Source organism: Cebus imitator, unplaced genomic scaffold (assembly GCF_001604975.1).
Source record: "Cebus imitator isolate Cc_AM_T3 unplaced genomic scaffold, Cebus_imitator-1.0 Scaffold358, whole genome shotgun sequence".
NCBI classification, from domain to species: domain Eukaryota; kingdom Metazoa; phylum Chordata; class Mammalia; order Primates; family Cebidae; genus Cebus; species Cebus imitator.
In genome coordinates, this window is record NW_016107673.1 from 951064 (window position 1) to 974589 (window position 23526).

The 23526-nt window shown below is 37.8% G+C and overlaps 1 protein-coding gene across 2 annotated transcripts in view; it reads right to left on the reverse strand.

Moving 5' to 3' along the window:
• Positions 1 to 23526, reverse strand: part of SOS2 (SOS Ras/Rho guanine nucleotide exchange factor 2) — a 118946-nt gene that overhangs the window by 40107 nt on the left and 55313 nt on the right. For both annotated transcript variants that reach the window (XM_017506729.2, XM_017506730.2), the window contains exons 6-9: positions 17596 to 17739; positions 12507 to 12617; positions 6729 to 6827; positions 239 to 366 (exon numbers count right to left, since the gene is read on the reverse strand). In XM_017506729.2, the coding sequence (XP_017362218.1) occupies positions 239 to 366; positions 6729 to 6827; positions 12507 to 12617; positions 17596 to 17739 (482 nt within the window). The remainder of the gene's footprint in view (positions 1 to 238; positions 367 to 6728; positions 6828 to 12506; positions 12618 to 17595; positions 17740 to 23526) is intronic.

The window sequence follows — 23526 nt, forward strand, 5'->3', positions numbered from 1 at the left end:
ACAAGCACAACTTTCAAGAATGTAACTATCACTATAAATCACACTTCTTTAGAAAACCAAGTATCAGAGACAGTGAAGTAAGCAGAGGCATTTACATCTTTAACACTTATATAAAAGTGTAACAAGCACAACTTTCAAGAATGTAACTATCACTATAAATCACATTTCTTTAGAAAACAAGGTATCAGAGACAGTGAAGTAAGCAGAGGCATTCACATTTTCAATACTTTGGAATTACCCAGGTCGGCGTCTAGGTGAATACTGCTTGTATATTCGGTCCATGCTACCTTGGAGATTCAGGAGAGCAGTAATAGCTTGGTTCAAACATTCTCTGTCTTCTTGTTCTTCACTACATGCTTTCAATTGCTAAGAAAAAACAGAAAGAAAAATCAAAACTGCATTGTCTGATTCTTCCCCCCAACTTTCTAGGAATAGAGAAAGCAGCAACAAATATCAACTCTAAATGAATTTTATATATATTTAATAAAAACAGCTGAAATTTTATATAAATCTACTGACCTCTCAAACCAACCCTCTTTCTTTCTTTTCTTTTCTTTTTGGAAACAGGGTCTCTCTCACTGTGGCCTTGAGCTCCTAGGTTCTAATGATATTCCACTCTCAGCCTCTCAGGTAGCTGAGACCATGGGTGAATGCCACCACACCTAGCTAATTTTTAAAATTTCTGTAAAGACAGGGTCTCACTATGTCTCCCAGGCTGGTCTTGAACACCTGGGCTCAAGCTATCCTGCCTCTGCCTCCTAAAGTGCTGGGATTACAGGAATGAGCCACCAGGCCTGGCCCAACCCTCTTTCTATAAACATAAACACAATACACATATAAAGTACCATGAGCATAGTAATCAGGAAAAAAGAAAAAAAGCAACTGTAAAAACCATTTGGACATTTAATTTTTATTTTATTTTTTTTTGAGATAGGGCCTCACTCTGGCACCCAGGCCGGAGCACAGTGGCAGGGCTAACTGCAGCCTCAACCTCCTGGGCTTAAGCCCTCCCAAGTAGCTAAAACCACAGTTGTATGCCACCACACCCAGCTAATTTTTTTATTTTTACTTTTTTGTAGAGATAGGGTCTCACTATGTTGCCTAGGCTGGCCCCAAACTCCTGTGCTCAAGCTATCCTCCCACCTTTGCCCCCCAAAGTGTTGAAATTACAGATGTGAGCCACTGTGGCGGGCTATATTTTCCAAAGATATTTAAAAAGTTTAAAACATGTAAGTTTTTTCTTAACTCTGTATGAAACTTCACTGAAATATTTACCCTACTTTTCTTGAAACTCCTACCAAATGCTGTATTTACTATGGATATGTGTGACCACAGCAAGAGAAATTCTAATAAATTATGAATTTATCTCTAATTCACTGTACCAGGAGTTCAGTCTAGGTATGAAATAACACATATAATCAATTATTTTTTGTTAGTAATATACTCTCTAGATTTTTGTGAGAGTGGAGTTGGTAATCTGGTGGGAAATTCAATCCATTAAAACCTACGACTAGGCTGGGTGCAGGGGCTCATGCCTGTAATTTCTCCACTTTGGAAGGTCAAGGCAGGAGGATTGTTTGAGGCCAGAAGTTTGAGACCACCTTGGGCAACACAGCGAGACTCCCTCTCTAAAAAGAAATAACCAAAAAAACCCCAAACAAAAAAACAAAACCCATGACCGTATGTCTCAAAACAACACAATACAATAGAAGATACACAAATAGTTAACAAGCACATAAAAGATACTCAACATCACTGTCATCAGGAAAATTAAAATCAAAACCACAATGAGACACCACCTCGTATCCATTAGGATAACTACTATTAAAAAACAAAAAAACAGAAAGTAACAAGGTTTGGCAAAGATGTGGAAAAATCAGAACCTCGTGCGCTGTTGGGAGGAATGTAAAATGGTGCAGTTACTCTGAAAAACAGTATGGTAGTTCCTCAAATAATTAAAGATAAAATTGCCGTAGGATCCACCCATTCAAGTTCTGGGTATATACACAAAAGTATTCAAGGCCGGGCGCAGTGGCTCATGCCTGTAATCCTAGCACTTTAGGACGCTGAGGCGGGTGGATCTTAAGGTCATGAATTTAAGACCAGCATGACCAACATGGTGAGACCCCATCTCTACTAAAAATACAAAAAATTAGCCAGGTGTGGTGGTGTACGCCTGTAATCCCAGCTACTTGGGAGAATGAGGCAGGAGAATCACTTGAGCCTGGGAGGCGGAGGTTGCAGTGAGCCGAGATCACATCACTGCACTCTAGCCTGGGCAACAGAGTGAGCCTCTGTCTCCAAAAAAAAAAAAAAATTCAAAGCAGGATCCCAAAGACATGCTTGTACACCCACATTCACAGAAGCATTATTTACAGTAACCAAAAGGCACAAAAAAAAATCCAATCAACAGATGAATGGATAAATAAAATATAGTAACCAAAAGGCACAAAAAAAATCCAATCAACAGATGAATGGATAAATAAAATATGGTATAATAAATACATCAATGAAATAGTATCAACTCTCAAAATTTATTTGTAAGCTTCATCGATGTTGTGTGTTGTTCTAGCTTAATTTTATTTCATTATCTGAATGAACAACCATTTATTTATCCTTTTTGCTTGGCAAACAGGCTTTGTTATTACTGACACACCTATTACTTTCTTGTACATTTCTCTTCAAGAGAAACTTCCGCCTCCCAGGTTCAAAAGTTTTCCTAAGTGGGTTGTACAGTTTACATTCCTACCAGGATGTAAATAGTTCATGCTGCTGTTTATGAATATTTTTGGACTTTTAAATTTCTGGTGATGATCCATTCATTTCTCTCTATCACTGCTCCTGATTTTCATTGACTCTACCTAACATCTAAGAACTGCCTACTTTCAGATTATGACCACTTTTAAACTGTAATTCCTATATATCTTGCTCAGTAAAATGTTCTTTGTGAATTTTGTTTTCCTTTAAGAGACAGGGTCTTAGTATGTTGCTCTGGCTGGCCTTGAACTCCTGGCCTCACGTGATCCTCCCATCTCAGCCTCCAAAGTAGGTGGGACTACAGGCTTGTGCCACCATGACCAGCTTCCAACATTTTTTTTCCAGCTTCCAACTTTTTTACTGCTCTTTAGAAGCAAAGTATCTCTCTGCTTGATTATTTTGTACCTCTCCTTTAGGATACCACATCATTGGTTTAGATGGTTAAGACTTCTCCCATCTAATCCATGACAGTAACATTAATATAAAAGCCAGGGATAATATCAATAGATGCAGAGAAGGTCTTCGACAAAATTCAACAGTACTTTATGCTAAAAACTCTCAGTAAACTAGGTATCGATGGAACATACCTCAAAATAATAAAGCTATTTACGACAATTCCACATCATACTGAATGGGCAAAAATTAGAAGCATTCCCTTTAAAAACTGGCACTAGACAAGGATGCACTCTCTCATCACTCCTATTCAATATAGTATTGGAAGTTCTAGCCAGAGAAATTAGGCAAGAAATAAAAATAAAGGGTATTCAATTAGGAAAAGAAGATGTGAAATTGTCCCTATTTGTAGACAACATAATCGTGTATTTAGAAGACCCCATCGTCCGAGCCCAAAACCTCCTCAAGCTGATAAGCAACTTCAGCAAAGTCTTGGGATACAAAATCAATGTGCAGAAATCACAAGCATTTCTACACACCAGCAACAGACAGAGAGCCAAATCATGAGCGAACTCCCATTTACAACTGCTACAAAGAGAATAAAACACCTAGGAATATAACTAACGAAGGATGTAAAAGATCTCTTCAAGGAGAACTACAAACCACTGATCAAGGAAGTAAGAGAGGACACAAACAGATGGAAAAACATTCCATGCTTATGGTTAAGAAGAATTAATACTGTGAAAATGGCCACACTGCCCAAAGTAATTTATAGATTCAATGCTCTTGCCATCAAGCTACCATTGATCTTCTTCACCGATCTGGAAAAAAACACTTTAAACTTCATATGTTACCAAAAGAGAGCCCGCATAGCCAAGACAATCCTAAGCAAAAAGAACAAAGCAGGAGGCATCGCACTACCGGACTTCAAACTATTCTACAAGGCTACAGTAATCGAAACAGCATGGAACTGGTACCAAAACAGAGATACAGACCAATGGAACAGAACAGAGGCCTCGGAAGCAATGCCACACATCTACAACCATCTCATCTTTGACAGACCTGACTCAAACAAGCAATGGGGAAAGGATTCCCTGTTTAATAAATAAATGGTAATGGGAAAACTGGCCAGCCATATGCAGGAAGCTGAAACTGGACCCTTTCCTTACACCTTATACAAAACTTAACTCCAGATGGATTAAAAATTTAAATGTAAGAACTAACACCATAAAAATCCTAGAAGAAAACCTAGGCAACAACATTCAGGACATAGGCACAGGCAAGGACTTCATGACTCAAACACCAAAAGCAACAGCAACAAAAGCCAAAATAGACAAATGGGATCTAATTAAACTTAAGAGCTTCTGCACAGCAAAAGAAACAATCATCAGAGTGAACCGGCAACCAACAGAATGGGAAAAAATTTTTGCAATCTCCCCATCTGACAAAGGGCTAATATCCAGCATCTATAAAGAGCTAAAACAGATTTACAAGAAAAAAACAAACAAACCCATTCAAAAGTGGGCAAAGGATATGAACAAACACCTTTCAAAAGAAGACAAATATGCAGCCAACAAACATGAAAAAATGCTCATCATCACTGGTCATTAGAGAAATGCAAATCAAAGCCACATTGAGATACCATCTTACGCCAGTTAGAATGGTGATTAATTAAAAAATCTGGCAACAACAGATACTGGAGAGGATGCGGAGAAAAAGGAACACTTTTACACCGTTGGTGGGAGTGTAAATTAGTTCAACCATCATTGAAGACAGTGTGGTGATTCCTTAAGGATCTAGAAATAGAAATTCCATTTCACCCAGCAATCCTATTACTGGGTATAAACCCAAAGGATTATAAATCGTTCTATTATAAAGATACATGCACATGTATGTTAGTTGTGGCACTGTTTACAATAGCAAAGACCTGGAATCAACCCAAGTGCCCATCGATGATAGACTGGACAAAAAAAATGTGGCACATATACACCACAGAATACTATGCAGCCATAAAAACGATGAGTTCATGTCCTTTGTAGAGACATGGATGAATCTAGAAACCATCATGCTCAGCAAACTGACACAAGAACAGAAAATCAAACACCACATGTTTTCACTCACAGGCAGGTGATGAACAATTAGAACACTTGGGCACAGGGAAGGATACAACACTCAGTGGGCTAGATGGGGAGGCAGAGGGGAAGGGATGGGAGGGGAGAGGAGGGACAGCAGGGGGTCAGGGCGGATGGGGGAGGGATAACACCAGGAGAAATGCCTGATGTAGGCAAAGGGGGTGGGGAGGACGTGGCATGTATGTACTTATGCAACAATCCTGCAGGAAGCAGGATGTGCACATGTATGCCAGAGCCCAAAGTACAATGAAAAGTAAATAAATAAAAGCCAGAATAATTCTACATACATCTTGTAGACATCTAGGCAAGGAATACATATGATGATTTCTAAAGAATACTTATCTCTTTTTCATGTTCTTTTTTATGGAGTGCTACTACTCACAGCATTTGATGCTAGAGGTAGCCAGCTTTTATGCACAAATAGATGAGCAACTTGATTGTGTGTGTCTCAATGGATATTAATGGATCCATAAAGAATTCATCAAAAGATATACAGGCTTCGTATGAATATATAAGCAGCCCCAGATGTATATTTGGATGCCTGAATTTTTAAAAATAATGTTCATGTCTTATTAGAAGTCCTATCATTAGTCTTAAAGTTGCCCTCTAATATTTGCCAACATTTAAAAATGCTGGTTAGACCATATAACTGAAAAGAATTTTTTCCCCCTATCTGAATGATTGGTTTTTTTAAAATCCCTGCTACTAGGTCTGCATTTAAAATCAGGTCAGGCCGGGCATGGTGACTCATGCTTGTAATCCCAGCACTTTGGGAGGCCAAGGAGGGCGGATCACGAGGTCTAGAGATCAAGACCATCCTGGCCAACATAATGAAATCTCTACCAAAATACAAAAATTAGCTGGGTGTGGTGACGCGCACCTGTAGTCCCAGCTACTTGGGAGGCTGAGGCAGGAGAATTGCTTGAACCCAGGAGGTGGAGGTTGCAGTGAGCCAAAATCGTGCCACTGCACTCCAGCATGGCGCCTGGCAACAGAGCGAGACTCTGTGTCAAAAAAAAAAAAAGATCAGGTCATTGACTATAATGGTCTGACACATCCTAAGCCAGAGCTACTTCTGCCACCAATTAATCACTAGCCTCCAAATCTACTTAGCCAATGTGACGAGGACTCGTGTTTGGCTAATTAAAATAGAGCAGAGAATCTTTTTTTTTAAGTTATATATATATTTTTAATGTGTTGCTTGGGTCCTAGCTAAGAGAGGAAGAATACAACACTGCACAGAAAAAAATATTAACTTCAAAAGTTATTTCCTTTATAAGATAAACAAGATAGGAATTAAGAGCAATGTTATATATAAAAGTTATTAATTACTTATATAAAGTAAGAATTAAAAGACTGGTACTGTGTGTCTCCAAAAATAATTTTAAAAAGTAAACTCTTTTCTATTAGGTAAGTACTTTGAGATTCTATGTTATAAAATCTTACCTTTAGTAATTCAAAATAGTGCCAACAGTGATACACTGGCACCAGCATAAGACGTGGAAGGACATAACGAACTGCCTCTTTAAAACCATCGGCAATGGACTGCAAAGCAAAAAGATATCATAGTATGCATGTCTCTGACAACAAGGATATACAACAGCAGTGCCTAACAAAAATAGCTGTTAAAAATTTGAGATACAGACTTATCAAAACTACAACAGAATGCATGTTCTATATTGAAACTTTAGTGCTGTATATCAAGTTGTTCTTTTTTCCGTTTCCTCCTTTAAGTTATTAGAGAAACATATACATTTATTTTCTTTTATATGGCTAAAATAACTTTCACAATAATATTCTAAAGCTTATGTTTTGGCTTCCATATACCCTGAAGGAATTGTGAAAAGCTATATACCCTCTTGAACAATTTTTAAATGTTGTAAATTTAAATAGTTACAAAAGATGCATTTCAGGGAATGCTGTATACTATAAATGTGATTTAAATGTATTCTACCGAACAATAATTGAATAAACTTCAGATTTAGCTCATTTATGAAAAATATCTGTCATACAACTTAATTAACAAAGCCTTCTACTCATGAACCCAACTATTCTAACTGAAAACAAACAAAAGCAAAGCCCATCTTCACTGTCAAAATAAACAGCAACATCAGACTTAATCTGTCAGAAGTCAAACTTTATTCTTAAATTCAAATGAACATATTAATCTCACGGTTTCAAGGATTAGAACCTTCTGGAAGAAACTACAACTGCTTCTAATACATTACATCAAGGTATGAGAACAAAATTATTAGACAATAGATACGACATAAGATAGATAGATATAACATTTTGGCTACCAAGAATTGTTATTATCAACCTCCATAAACTTCTTCTGTGAACTCTTTTGCTTTGTACTCAGTAGACTCTCCCACAAGAGTGATACCTTTTTTTTTTTTTTTTTTTTTTTTTTTCCTGTTTGGTGCCCTAGAGGTTTTTACTTACTGGATCAATGCATAATGGAAAATATACACAGCAAAAGGTAACAAGTAAAAGAAGCTGGAAAAGACAATGCAAAAAACATAAACAAGGTCTCCGAAGACTAGAAACAGATTCCCTTAAAGCTCTCTGTGCCTTTATATGTCCTGAAAAAATCTTAGTGTATAGCTTTGGGATAGGTATACCCCAGTTTTGGAAACTACTGTAGAATAAATGGTTTTCTAAAATGTATATTAAATTTAACTCATGGTAATTTTAGATGTCTATATAGTTGACTTAGTGGTGTTTCTCCCCATAAGAAAAATACCAACCACACCAATATACAATGAGAGAAAGAATCTGACCTGCTGCTTTAAAAAAGTCTTCATAAATACTCACATAATTCTTACATTTTGCTAAATTCTAATCTGTTTAATAAATAGACTTATTACTCAGTAACCAAACTATTTACTAGGAAACACAAAAAGTGCTAACAATTTTCCTAAAGATTAATTCATTTTCACATTTGCTATGATCTAAATGTTTGTGTTTCCTCTAAAGTCATATATTGAAACCTAATCCTCAATCCAACAGTATTAAGAGGTGAGGCCTTTAGAAGGTGATTAGGACATGAGGGCAGAGCCCTTGTGAATGGGATCAGTGCTCTTATAAAAGAGGCCTAAGGGAGCTTATTTGCGCCATCCACCATGAGAGGATACAGCAAGAAAGCACCATCTATGAACCAGAAGAACAAACCCTCACTAGACACCAAATCTATTAGCCTCTTGATATGGAACTTTCCAATCTCCAACTGTAAGAAATAAATTCTATTGTTTATACGCTATCCAGTTTGTGATGTTTTATTAGAGCAGCCTGAATGCGCTAAGACAACATTAAACTAATTAGTGATATGAATTACTCTGGATATTTTATATATAGTGCTTGAACTGGAACCAATATGAAACTTCAAAATTAGTCTACAAGATCAACTGTTTTGCTCATCTATACTAAAATGGCTAATAAAGTGCATTTTAAAATTTTTGCAGCATGTATTTACAGTATAAGGAGTCCTCTAATAATAACAGGACCTACATTTGAGTATTAAACACATGCCAAACATTGTGCTTATGCTTTATATATATCACCATTTAATTTCCTAATAACTATAAGAGATATATATTATGATGATCACCATTTTGCAAATGAGCAAACTCAATCTCAGAGATTAAGTGAATTGCTCAAAGTAACATAACTATTAACTGGCTAGGCACAATGGCTCATGCCTGTAATCCCAGCACTTTGGGAGGCTGAGACGGGCAGTCACCTAAGATCATGAGTTTGAGACCACCCTGGCCAACATGGTGAAACTCCATCTCTACTAAAAATACAAAATTTAGCCAGGCGTGGTGGCATGCGCCTGCAGTCCCAGCTACTCAGGAGGCTGAGGCAGGAAGAGTGCTTGAACCAAGGAGGTGGGGGTTGCAGTGAGCCAAGTGGCGCCACTGGACCCCAGCCTGGGTGAAACAGCAAGACTCCGTCTCAAACACATACACACACACACACACACACACACACACACACACACACACAATTAACTGGCACAAAGCCTTAAGCTCCAACTTCAAATCTTATTTTTTTAAGTGTGCTATACAGTCGAGGCACAGTGCCTTATGGCCAACAGACCAGCCTGGTCAACATGGTGAAATTCTGTCTCTACCAAAAAAATACAAAAATTAGCCAGATGCGGTGGTGCACTCATGTAGTCTCAGCTCCTGAGGCAGAAGAATTGCTTAAACCCACGAGGTGGAGGTTGCAATGAGCTGAGATTGTGCCACTGTACTCCAAATAAATAAATAAAGTGTGCTATACAGCTTCCAAAGATGCTTTCTGTTTTCAGTTTTATCAAGGAAGCATTATTTTATGCTAAACTGAATGAATTTTTTTAAGTTAATACAAGTCAGTTTGTCCTGAAAAGGGATTTCATCTAACTCTTCCAATTTCACTTAATACCTAGAGCGACTGCTCTATTAATAATTGGGTCCTTTAACATTCAAATTCCACAGCAAAAATTCCTAATAGGACTGAAACAAGAAATGTGTTGTGAGTGCTTTTAATGAGTATGCAAAGATAGAGTGTGCATTTAATGCATACTTTATGGTTTATATGAATATATAAGAGTTAACTTTTAAAACAGTCCTCTCTTAAAATAATTTTGAGAATTAAGTATAATTTTTATTCCATGACAAATTTTTGAGAGTAGAGAGTAGAAGATAATAAATAATGGGAATTTACAGTAAAGAAGGCAGGGAGAAGATGGTAAGTTCAAGTTCAAGAAGACGGTAAGATGACAAGTTTTATTTATTTATTTTTACTTCTTTTTAATTTTTTTCCTGTCAGTTCAGATGACAAGTTTTAAACATGTCATATCTGAAGTGCATTTAGGGTATCCAAGTTTATTAGTTCCAGGCAGCTGGTTATATGAAAGTGTATAGACACATACACATATATACAGAGTGCTCAAGAAAAAAAGTGATGGCCTGGAAATACAATACGAAGTCACTGGCCAGGCGAGGTGGCTCACAGCTGTAGTCCCAGCACTTTGGGAGGCAAAGGAGGGCGATCCCCTGAGGTCAGGAGATCAAGACCAGCCTGGCCAACATAGTGAAATCTCGTCTCTACTAAAAATACAAAAATTAGCTGGGTGTGGTGGTGCGAACTTGTAATCCCAGCTACTTGGGAGGCTGAGGCAGGAGAAACGCTTGAACCCAGGAGGTGGAAGTTGCAGTGAGCCAAGATCGAGCTACTGCACTCCAGAGCAAGACTCTGTCTTTAAAAAAATAAGAAGTCACCAGTATATAGATATGGAAGAAGTCACCAAAGGAGAGCACAGAATGACAGAAAAACAGGGGCTGATAAAAGAAGTTGGATAACAGCTATAATTAACGAGACTGAGAAGAGATCAGAGATGAAAACTGGGAAAATGTAGTATCATATGAGCTGATACGGTTTGAATTTGTGTCCCTGCCCAAATTCCATGTCCAACTGTAATCCCCAATGTTGGAGGTGGGGCCTAATGGGAGGTGACAGGATCATGCGGGACAGATTTCTTCCTTTAATGCTGTTCTTGTGACAGAGTTCTCACAAGATCTGGTTGTTTAAAAGTATGTGAAACCTCCCTGCCTGCTTCCCTTTTGCCTTCTGCCATGATTGTAAGTTTCCTGAGGCCCTCCCAGCCAAGCTTCCTAGAGGTTGTGGAACTCAGCCAATTAAACCTCTTCTCTTTATAAATAACTCAGTTTCAGGTATGTATGTATTTATGTATATATGTACGTATGTATGTATGTATGTGACAGAGTCTCTCTCTGTAGCCCAGGCTTGAGGACAGTGGTGCAATCTCAGCTCAGTGCAACCCCCACCTCCTGGGTTCAAGTGATCCTCCTGCCTCAGCCTCTGTAGTAGCTGGGACTACAGGCGTACACCACCACATCCACTGTGTGTGTGTGTGTGCGTTTTTTTTTTTTGTTTTTTGTTTTTTTTGAGACAGGGTCTTGCTTGCTCTGTCGCCCAGGCCAGAGTATAGTGGCATAATCTTGACTCACCGCAAACTTCACCTCCTGGGTTCAAGTGATTCTCCTGCCTCAGCCTCCCAAGCAGCTGGGATTACAGGTGCGCACCACCAAGCCTGGGTAATTTTTGCATTTTTTAGTAAAGATGGGGTTTTGCCATGTTGGCCAAGCTAGTCTTGGACTCCTGACCTCAGATGATCCACCCACCTTGGCCTCCTGAAGTGCTGGGTTACAGGCATGAGCCAATGCACCCAGCCTTCAGGTATTTCTTTATAGCAGTGTGAGAATGGACTACTACAGGAACCAAGAGACAAGAGCAGTAACAAATACTACAGACATAAATATGAAATAAAAATATCCACTGCATTTGGCAATTAAGTCAGTTGTCAAAGGCAATTTATATCCTGATTAAAACATACATGATAGTGTTTTGATAAAGAATCGTAAAAAATAATATAAAGACAATTGGCTGCAAAGACAAAATGAAAGAGGAAATGAAACAAAACTTTCTTTACTCTAGTTAATTATTCTACTAGAGTGAAGAAAGGTTTGTTTATTTGTTTCCTTGCTTGTTTTAGGACAATAAGGATTTTACCATATTCAAATGTCAAGGGGTAAAAGCCAGTTTATTTATTTTTTTATTTCATTTTTTAAATTTTTAATTTTTTAATTTTTTTTGAGACAGAGTCTCTCTCTGTCACCCAGGCTGGAGTGGTCTTGGCTCACTGCAACCTCCGCCTTCCAGGTTCAAGTGATTCTCCTGCCTCAGCCTCCTGAGTAGCTGGGATTACAGGTGCATGCCACCACGCCAGGCTAATTTTTGCAATTTTAGTAGAGATGGGGTTTCACCGTGTTGGCCAGGCTGGTCTCAAACTCCTGACCTCAAATACTCTGCCTGCCTCGGCCTCCCAAAGTGATAGGATTACAGGTGTGAGCCACCATGCCCGGCCAGATTCATCTTTATACGCCAGATCTATTATGTGCCAGATTCTTCTGGTCATTCAGTATTCGTGATGTTGTACTGTAAAAGATTTCTACAGTAAGAACAGATAGAGCTCCAGAGAGAAAACAGAAGACAATTTAAAATAGGTTCAGGATTAACGAGATTAAAAGGATTAATGCAATATTTTTTCATATGCTTTATAAAAGGATTCTAAAGTTACAAATATTCGAAAGATAAAATACTGAGATATTTATTTATTTGCTTTATAAAAAAAAATAACATTCAAGTTAAGTTTACCTGGAAGTGTAGAGCAACTGCAGGTCTGGCCATCAGTTTACTGAAATGTTCACTAAACTCTGGTGAAAGAATATCCTGTGATAATGTTTCATAAGGATCAAATGCTTGCTCCTATTTTTTTAAAAAGAGAAAAAGCATTAGGTTTAAAAGAATATATTTTCTACCAATTTGGTACAGATTATTTAAAGGCATTTTTTTTTTTTAATTGAGACAGGGTCTTGCTCTGTTGTCCCAGCTGGAGTGCAGTGGCACGATCACAGCTCACTGTAGCCTCACTCCTACACTCAAGCAATCGCCCCACCTCAGCCTCCTGAGTAGCTAGGACTACAGGTGCACCACCATGCCTGGCGAATATCTGTATTTTTTTGTAGAGATGGGATCTTGCCATGTTACCCAGGCTGGTTTTGTTTCAAACTCCTGGGCTCATGAGATTAACCTGTCTCGGCCTCCCTAAGAGGAGATTACAGGTATGAGCCACCATGCCAGGCCTTAATGGCAAATTTTTATTCAAGTCCTCAACTACATTTCATCACTTTTTACTACTTCTCCAAGGACAAACAATAACTATGGCTGCAACTAGTACATTTTTTTAAAATGTAAGTGTGACCTTTAACAATAAATAATAAGAGGCTACAGATTCTTAAAATAGGTCACTGACCTTGTAATTACAAGTATCAAATAGTAAAATGCTATGCAAGGCAGGTATGGTGGCTTGCGCCTGTAATACCAGCTACTTGGGAAGCTGAGGCAGGAGGATCGATTGAGGCTAGGAGTTCAAGAACAGCCTGCACAAAATAGACAGATGCTGTCTCTTAAAAAAATTTTTTTTGTAATGCTTATGCACATTTTTTTCAGTAAATGAAAAAGCTACTATGAAGGCTGGGATTTAAAATTCTGCTATGCTTACAAAATGAGTTTGTTTTTTTTTTAAATTTATTCATTTATCTATTTTTTATTTTTGAGACGGAGTCTTGCTCTATTGCCCAGGCTGGAGTGCAGTGGTGCAATCTCATCTCACTGCAACCTCCGCCTCACAGGTTCAAGCAATTCTCCTGCCTCAGCCTCCTGAGTAGCTATGACTACAGGTGTGTGCCACCATGCCTGGCTAATTTTTTGTATTTTTAGTAGAGACAGGATTTCACCATGTTAGCCAAGATGGTCTCAATCTCCTGACCTCGTGATCCTCCCGCCTTAGCCTCCCAAAGGAGTTTATATTTATATTTCATTTTCTTTTCTTTTTCTAAGACAGGGTTTCTCACTCTGTCACCCAGGTGCAATCTCGGCACTGCAGTCTTGACTTCCTGAGCTCAGATGATCCTCCCACCTCATTCTCCCAAGTAGCTGGGATTACAGGCGTGCTCTACCATGCCTGGCTAATTTTTTGTAGGGAGAAGGTTTTACCATGTTGCTCAGGCTGGTCTCAAACTTCTAGGTTCAAGGGATCCTCCTGCCTTGGCCTCTCAAAGTGCTAGGATTAATACAGGCGTGAGCCACTGTGGCCAGCCTAGGATATTTTCAAAAGAAGGAAAATGTGATGATACCTGTTTTACATCTACTCTACAGTTTCCAAAATTAGAAAAAGAAAGCAAAGATAAAATACAGTAAAAAAAAAAAAAAGCAGAAACTGTTCATAGCTTGCCAATGTCTATATTTAAATTCCTATTATTTCATAATAATCAATAACCCCAATGTCTAGTTAGCCCTAAGAGATTTGTTTTATTTTTGTATTTTTAAAACAAGCATTTTTTAAATATAGTTTGTTTTTTGGGGGAAAATACACAAGTACAGTTTTGGCAAGGATGCAGAGAAATTAGAACACTTATGCATTGCTAGTGGGAATGTAAAATGGTTCACCCCCATGTAAAACAATTTGGCAGTTCCTCAAAAAGTGAAACACAGCATTACCATATGAACTCAGCAATTCCAAGCCTAGGTGTATACCCAAAAGAAATGAAAACATTGCAGCATTATTCATAATAGCCAAAAGGTGGAAGCAATCCAAGTGTCCATCAGCAAACGAATAAAGAAGTATAGACATGCAACAGATTACTCAACCATAGAAAGAGATAAAGTTCTAACATATGCTATGCTATGAATGAACCTTGAAAACGTTACGCTAAGTAAGTAGACACAAAGGAAAAATGCTATATAGTTCCACTAATCTGAAATGGCTAAAATTCATGGAGCCAGAAAGTAGATTAGAGGTTACCAGGAGTTGGGAGAAAAAAGGGGTTACTGCTCATTGGGTGGGGTTTCTGTTTAGCATGACGAAAAAGTTAGAAACAGATAGCGATAATGATTGTACAATATTGTAAATTTAATGCTACTGAATTATAACACATAAAAATGGCTAAAATGGCACATTTAATATTATATACCTATAACCAAAATTTAAAAATTAAATTAAAATTAAAAAATGATACAATATTTTTAGAACCATACCTTTAGGAGTACAGTAAGCAACCAGAACACAAATTATCATAATATAAAACACATTCTAGGCAAGGCATGGTGGCTCCCGCCTGTAATCGCAGCACTTTGGGAGGCTGAGGCAGGCGGATCACAAGGTCAGGAGTTCAAGACCAGCCTGACCAACATGGCAAAACCCCGTCTCTACTAAAAATACAAAAATTAGCTGGGCGTGGTGGCACGCACCTGTAATCCCAGCTACTCAGGAGGCTGAGGGAGGAGAATGGCTTGAACCTGGGAGGTGGAAGTCGAAGTGAGCCGAAATCACACCACTGCACTCCAGCCTGGGCAACAGAGTGAGGCTCTATCTCAAAAAAAAACCCCCAAAAAACAGTCTATTAAGAGTCAAAGCTAATAGCTAGGCATGGGCTCATGCCTATAATCCCATCATTTTTGGAGGCCAAGGTAGGAAGACTGCTGAGGCCACGAGTTCAAAACCAGTACAGGCAACATAGTGAGACCACATCTCTACTTAAAAAAAAAAAAAAGAACCAAGGCTGAGACAGGCACAGTTGGCATGCGCCTATAATCTCAGCTACTCAGGAGGCTGAGGCAAGAGAACTGCCTGAGCTCATGGGTTCAAGTCCAGCCTGGGCAAAACAGACACCTACCTCTAAAAAATTAATAAAACAACATCAAACTTTTTCTGCAGCTTTGCAGGGTACTGGAAAAAAAAAAGAACCAAGTCTGAATATTTTGATTAGACATCAGTAACTGAATACTTCTATACTATTAGTTTCTTTGTCTACAAAGTGGATGTAATATAGGTGACCTATATTTTCAGAAAAATATTGGCAGACATTATAAAACTAGGAAAAATTTTTAAATGAAATCTAAAGACCACACTTTGAAAGCTCTGTTTTCCAAAAGAAACAAAAATGGCCGATGAGCATGAAAAGATGTTCAACATCATTAGTTTAAGAAAATAAAAATAAAGGAAACCAAGGTGGCTTACATCTATAACCCCAGGGCTTTGGGAGGTCGAGGAAAGGGAACCACTTGAGCCCAGGGGCTCGAGACCAGTCTGGGCAACATAGCAAGACTCTGTTTCTTAAAAAAACAATTTTTTAAAAAAATTAGCCAGGCATTATGGCACAGCTACTGAAGAGGCTTAGGCAGGAGGATCACTTAATCCCAGGAGTTTAAGGTTACAGTGAGCTATGATTATGCCACTATATTCCAGCTTGGGCAACAGAGTGAGACACCATCTCAAAAGCAAAGACAGAGGGAGATGAAAAGAAAAGAAAAGAAAAAAGCAAAGAAGAGGAGAAGAAAGAAAGATAGATTTCTTTTCCTGTTAGACTGGCAAAAATGGGATACCTACAGAACCAGATATGAAAACAAAAAAATTTTTGACAGAAGAATAAGAATGAGGTAATATCCAGAGTTAGTGAAGGGGAGGGGTGGAGAAAGAACGAAGCTTTCACTGGAACTTACCTGGAAGTGAACATGGCAAAATATTTCGAAGTTCTAAAAATATGCCTACCTAGTCTTTAGCACTAAAATTCCACTTCTAGGAATATATCCTTAAAAATGATTAGAATATCAGGGCATAGTGCAAGTATGTTTGTTGCTGTGTTGTTAACAAAAAAAAAAAAGGAAAAAACTCTACAACCTTATGGATAATAGTTAAAATATATTATGGTGTCTCCATAAAACATCTCATTATTTGTACTTAAAAACTGTGTTGAAGTATATACATTAACATGGACAATGTTTACGATACACAGAGTAAAAACACGAAGTTATAAAATAGTAGGATCCTATTTTTGCAAACACACATAGGTTTGTATGTATGCACAGAAAAATATTTATAAGGACAAGTTATCTCTGGGTGTTGTAAAATCTAATTTATGTATCTCTATTTTTCTGAATATTTTTTACAATGAGCTACATTACTTCTATAGTCATTTAAAAGACAACAAAATGATTTTTACTTTGAAAAACATTAAAATAATATAAACTTAAAATATAAACTTAAAAATATATTTTATAAAATATAAAAATAAATAATAAATTTAAAAATATAATAATAATATAAACTTAAAAACATTAAAATAATATAAACTTTCCAACTTTAAGTTTAAAATCCACAGAAGGTAAAGACCTATGGTCAATAAAATGTATCTTCCTTCATCTTGAACATACCTAACAAATAAAAAAATTCCTAAATGTTTCTACTCTACTACATAAACTTTCACTATAAATATTGCCGTAAATACACTATAAAGAAAGTGTCACTATATAGGCAACGTGATCTTACTTTGTTATTGGTTAAATCTTAAATATATTTTTATAATGGCTAGTGGCATCTTCAAATTTTCATAAAGAATATCTTTAAATTTTTTGTTTTGTTTTGTTTTTGAGATAGGGTCTCACTCTGTCACCCAGGATGGAGTACAGTGACACAATCATGAGCCTGACTTCCTGGCCTCAAGCAATCCTCCTACCATAGCCTCCTGAGTCACTGGGACCACAGATGGGCACTACCATGCCTGGCTATTTTAAAAAATTTTTTAATGGAAATGAAGTCTCACTGTGTTGCCAAGGCTGGTCTCTAAATTTCTTACTACAGCATTTAGGACTTTAATGAGAATATAAAGTAGTTTTGTAAACTTACTTCTGCCAAATCTTCAAAACAGCTGCCAGCTAAGGGATGAGGACTGCTTTCATCAGTCATTTCAACTGTGTCTTCAATCAAACCTAAAAGTTTCACAGTCAATTCATGTATATCTGAAATGTTACTAAAAATCTTTTCAATATCCTGAAAAAAGAGAAGGAAAGGTTGAGAAATATAAGACTGAGAATTCTGCTTATAATTTACTAAATATAAAAAGCACTATAGGCTACTCTAGGCACACTGGAGTGGCCTATAGTGCTTTGGAGTAGCCCAGCTCCACAAGAAACAGTACTGCTGCTGCTGCTGTACACTGTGCTTCAGCAGAGGTTCCTACCATTGTCATGCCTTTGACTTCTTTCCTGGACAAAGCCAAGAACTGTCCCGAGCTAAAACCCAATTTTGGGGCTTGCCTGTCTTACACCAAATATGTCATTTAATTTATGGGTGTTATTTGTTTTCTCCATGTTTTTAAATCTATGGAATAAACTGTAGAATTTCTTTAGCAAATCCTTTATTGAGAGCATGATTAAATCTATTATTATAACTTTGGAACAATTTGCACATTATATAAAGCAATATATTTACATTAAATGTCAACAAGCTATAGCAGAATTTTTGCATTCTGCTCTTAGGAAAACTCATTCTTTGTAAAATAAAAGTTACTACACGTGAATGCATTCTCATTATAAAAGATTCAAACACAAGACAAAGAACAAAATATGAATGTTTACTCTCATGCCCCCCCCATACCCATGTCCTCAGAGGTAGAAACTATTAATGGTTTAGTACGCATTATTCCAGTATAAACCTCCAACCATTTTCAAACATGTACATCTTGGTGTTAATATATTAAAAGACGGAATCATAGTGTGTACTCTTTTAACTTGGGTTGGAGAGGTCAACATACTTTAGAATAAAGAGATCTGCTTGTACAAAAAAAAAGCAATATAAGAGTTAGGGGTATATCTTAATTCAATCTCAAACCAATATATTCTAAGACAATAAAAATCAATCATGAATAGGAAGAGAATTTAAAAAATCTCTTGGATTACAGACAGTAAAAATACTGCAAAATATAGATTCTGGATAGTTTTGTTAAATCTAAAACCTCTTACTGTGGATGATTCTAAACTACTTTTTACATGAATAATTCCAGCATTTGAGTGTTTTAAAACTGGCTAAGATAGACAGGCATAGTGGCTCACGCCTGTAATCCTAGCACTTCAGGAAGCTGAGGTGGGTGAATCACCTGAGGCCAGGAGTTCAAGACTAGCCTGGCCAACATGGTGAAACCCCGTCTCTATTAAAATACAAAAATTAGCCAGGCATGATGGCGGGTGCCTATAATCCCAGCTACTCGGGACGCTGAGATGGGAGAATTGTTTGAATCCGGGAGACGGTAGTTGCAATGAGCTGAGATTGTGCCACTGCATTCCAGCCTGAGTGGCTGAGCCAGACTTTGCATCAAAAAAAAAAAAAAAAAAAAAAAAAAAAAAAAAAAAACTGGCTAAGATGCTAAAAGTCTTGATCAAGATCTTACAGAGCCCTAGGTTTTACTTACAGCTTAGGCTATGTAGTCTTACAGGTTAATGATAAGAGCTGGGATCAGAATGAAGATAACACCTAATCTTGTTACAATCTGGTTTCACAATTTGGGGCCCAACTCCTGGATCTGAGAAGGAATTACAGATTGCATCCAAGCTCCCATCTGTGAATTACAGCCATGCACTATTTAAAGACAGGTATGTGTTCTGAAAAATGTACTGTTAGGTGATTTTGTCATTGTGCAAATATCATGGTGTGTACCTATGCAAACCTAGATGATATACTACAACACTTAGGCTATATGAGAAACCCTGTTGCTCCTAGGTTACAAACCTGTACAGCATGTTGTACTGAATACTGTAGATAATTATAACACAATGGTAAGTATCTGTGTATCTAAACATAAATAAATATAGAAAAAGTATAGTAAAATTATAGTATAATCTTACAGGATTACTGTCATATATATGGATATATATATAGTATATCACTGACTAAAACATCGTATGTGGCACATAGCTGTATATCTCGGATAAGACAGGTTCAAGCCCTCTGAACCCAAACATATCATATGACTGACCATCCAGGTTATGGCCAACTATTATTCACTCTGGCATCTTATAATGGAAACATCATGGACTTTGGAACCTAACAGACCTGAGCTTGGATCCTGGCTCCACCACGTGGTATAATATGAAACATATTTGGTCTTTGTCCCTGGTTCCTACCTTAGAGCCCCACTAACATGCTAGGAATATCCTGAGTGATAATAATGTCTTTTGTTATTCATAATGAGCCCCTCTGATAAATATTGAGTTTAAGCTAATGAGGTTACTTACGGTAGGCCCCTAGATAACCTCATGATAGGGCCAGTCATCAAAAAGACCAGATGATTAGGAGGATTGGAGGGTTACTTGAAACCAAACTGACTCATAAGAAAAATAAAAAGGATCAGAGGGCTGGAAATTTCAGCCCCACCCACTGACCTCTAAATAGTTGGGGGAAGAGCCTGGGCAATATGGCAAAAACAAAAAATACAAAAATTAGTTGGGTGGGGTGACATGTGCCTGTAGTCCCAGCTACTCAGGAGGCTGAAGCAAGATGATCGCTTGAGCCCAGGAAGCACAGGTTATGGTGGGCCAAGATGCACTTAAGCCTGGGCAACAGAGCCAGACCCTGTCTGAAAAAAAGAAAAAAGAAAAGAAAAAAGCAGGGGCAAGAGGCTAGAGATCAAGCTCCACAAAAACTCTTGATGAGCTTCCTGGTTGCTGACCTTACGGAGGTGCTAGGAGGGTGTCCTGCCCAGAGAGGGTTTGGAAACTCCGTGCCCCTATACCTTCCCCTGTCCATCTCTTCATCTGTATCCTTTGGTTTTAGTTTAGTTTTGTATGTTTGGTGTTTTTTTTTTTTTTTTTTTTTTTTTTTTTTTTTTTTTTTTTTTTTTTTTTTTTTTTTTTTTTTTTTTTTTTTTTTTTTGGAGACAGTGTCTCACGCTGTTGCCCAGGCTGGAGTGTAGTGGTACAATCTCGGCTCACTGCAACCTCTGCCTCCCAGGTTCAAAGCGATTCTCCTTGCCTCAGCCTCCCAAGTAGCTAGGGTTATAGGCACCCACCACCATGCCCAGCTAATTTTTTTGGATTTTTAGTAGAGTTGGGTTTCTCTATGTTGGCCAGGCTGGTCTTGAACTCCTGAACTCAAGATCTGCCTGCCTCGGCCTCCCAAAGTGCTAGAATTACAGATGTGAGTCACCACGCCCAGCCTCATCTGTATCCTTTGTAAAATCCTTCATAATAAACTTGTAAATGTGTTTCCCTGATTTCTGTGAGCTGTTCCACCAAATTAATGGAACCCAAGAAGGAGGTCATGGGAACTCCAATTTACAACTGATCAGTCAGAAGCACAGTTCACAACCTGGGATTTTCAATTGGCACCTGAAGTGGGAGACAGTAGTGTTGGGACTGAGTCCTTAATCTGTGAGATCGAACACTATTTCCAAGTAAATAATGTCAAAATTGAGCTGAATTATAGGACACATAGTTGGGTGTCCAATGGAGAATTACTTTGGTGTAGGAGCAAAAAATCCTCACATATCTTGTCACAGAAGTGTTCTGTGATGAGTGTGAAGATTAGAGAGGAGGCTGGGTGCAGTGGCTCACACCTGTAATCCCAGAACTTTGGGGAGGCCTAGGTGGGTGGATCACCTGAAGCCAGGAGTTCCAGACCAGCCAGACCAACAAGGTGAAACCCCATCTCTGCTAAAAAATACAAAAGTTACCCAGTCATGGTGGTGCACACCCGTAATCCCAGGTACTCGGGAGGGTGAGACAGAAGAATTGCTTGAACCTGGGAGGTAGAGGTTGCAGTGAGCCAGGATTATGCCAATGCACTCCAGCCTGGGAGACAGAGCAAGACTCCATCTCAAAAAAAAAAAAAGATAAGAAAGGAAAAACTGTTTTTTCCTTTTACAATGTGCCAGATGAATGACCTTGGATTAGGAATGAAAGGACAATAATAGCTAGCCATTTCTTGGGTACATTATATTCTAGGCACTCTTCCAAGCACTTGAAATATAATAACCTAATATCCTTATTAGATAGGTACTATCATCACCCTCATTTGACAAATGAGGAAACAGAGGCATAGAGCAGTTAAGTAATTTCCCCCTTGTCACACATTTGGTCTGCTAATACCCGCTCATAGGGTTCTTAGATTAAATTAGATTATTTCTATGAAATGCTCCTGGCAAATATTAGGCCCTCCAGAAATGTGAGCTTTTTGAAAACACAGGATGAGGAGCAAAAGGAGTAACAAGATCATTTTTAAGTCATTCACTTCTTTAACTAATATTTGCAAAGTACTCTGCTCTGATTTTAGATAGTCTTTACCTCAAAAGTTTATATTTTACTTAATGTTAAAAAAATTTATAGTAGATACAGAGATAGAGAAAAAAGGGATTCTCTCTTCCATCTGGCCCTTTAGTATTAGAATAGAAATTGTCTGTCATATTTGCACTAATCCACTGAAAAGAGACCCATAAAAATTAATTACTGAGGAATGAAAACTGATGGGATACAGAAAAGACAAAGATAACATTAGTTGGCAATATTTGTTAGGTTTTTATTCTTCATACCACTAGAGACAAAATCCAATTATAAAGTGGTAGAAAAGAAGCCAAATTCAAGATCAGGCTCTATAACTAACTTGATTAAGATGTTAATTTCCACCTGGGCACAGCGGCTCAAGCCTGTAACCTTAGCACTCTGAGGGGCTGAGGAGGAGGATTGCTTAAGCCCAGGAGTTCAAGATCAGCCTGAACAACATAGTGAGACTCCCATCTATAGTTACAAAAAAAAGCTCAATCTCCTTACAAGTAAAGTAGAGATGATAACATCTGCCCAATCTATCCCTCAGGATTGTTATAAGGGTCAAATAAAATAGAACAGTACTTTGAAAAACATAAAGTTCTGACTACTTATGATAGCATGCCCAGAGGGAATTATACATTGTTGAACTAAACATATATTCAAAAGAAAAAAGTAATGGCCAACTAAAACACTTTAGATTATCATTTAAACTCATTCTTTTGAAAAAGAATGAGAAAAGCTAAATCTGTTCCTGACTTTAAATTACTCAGCCACCTGTGTCTGAGTATCACTCTTATTTACCCATGTTACAGTTATTTTGTGGAGAAAGTTAAGAGGTACAAGATAAATAAGATAAGGCTGAGTATCTTTTTTTGAGATGAGGCCTTGATCTGTTGCCCAGGCTGAAGTGCAGTAGCATGACCATGGCTCACTGTAGTCTCGAATTACTGGCTCAAGCAATCCTCACGTCAGCCTCCCCGACAGCTGGGACTACAGGCATGTGCCACCATGCCCAGCTAAGTTTTAAAATTTTTTGTAGAGACCACATCTCGCTCTGTTACCCAGGCTGGTCTCAAATTATTGGCCTCAAGCAATCCTCAGGTTCCCAAAGCAGCTGGGATTATAGGCATAAGCACTGTGCCTGGCCAAGGCTAATTATTTTTAAAGTGTGGGCCAAACACACAGACATGAAAAAATAAATCACGTGATAAAGGAAAGAAAAAAAAAAACCTTTTTTGTTTGTTAAACACAGCATTTTGCATAAACTTTTATTTTTAAAAATTCCACTGTTAAAACTTTTTTTTTTCAATCCTATGTATTCCGAGCTACAAACTAAAACTTTAAACTACTGCCTTAAGGTACTTATCAAAAGACAGAAAAATGAAGAAGTCTTTCTTTCCTAGACCATGTATCTTTTTCACCACCTCCAAATGAATATCAGATACTGCATAGCAGAAAATGACTTCACCCCAGTATAAATCTCTTTTCACCACCTCCAAATGAATATCAGATACTGCATGGC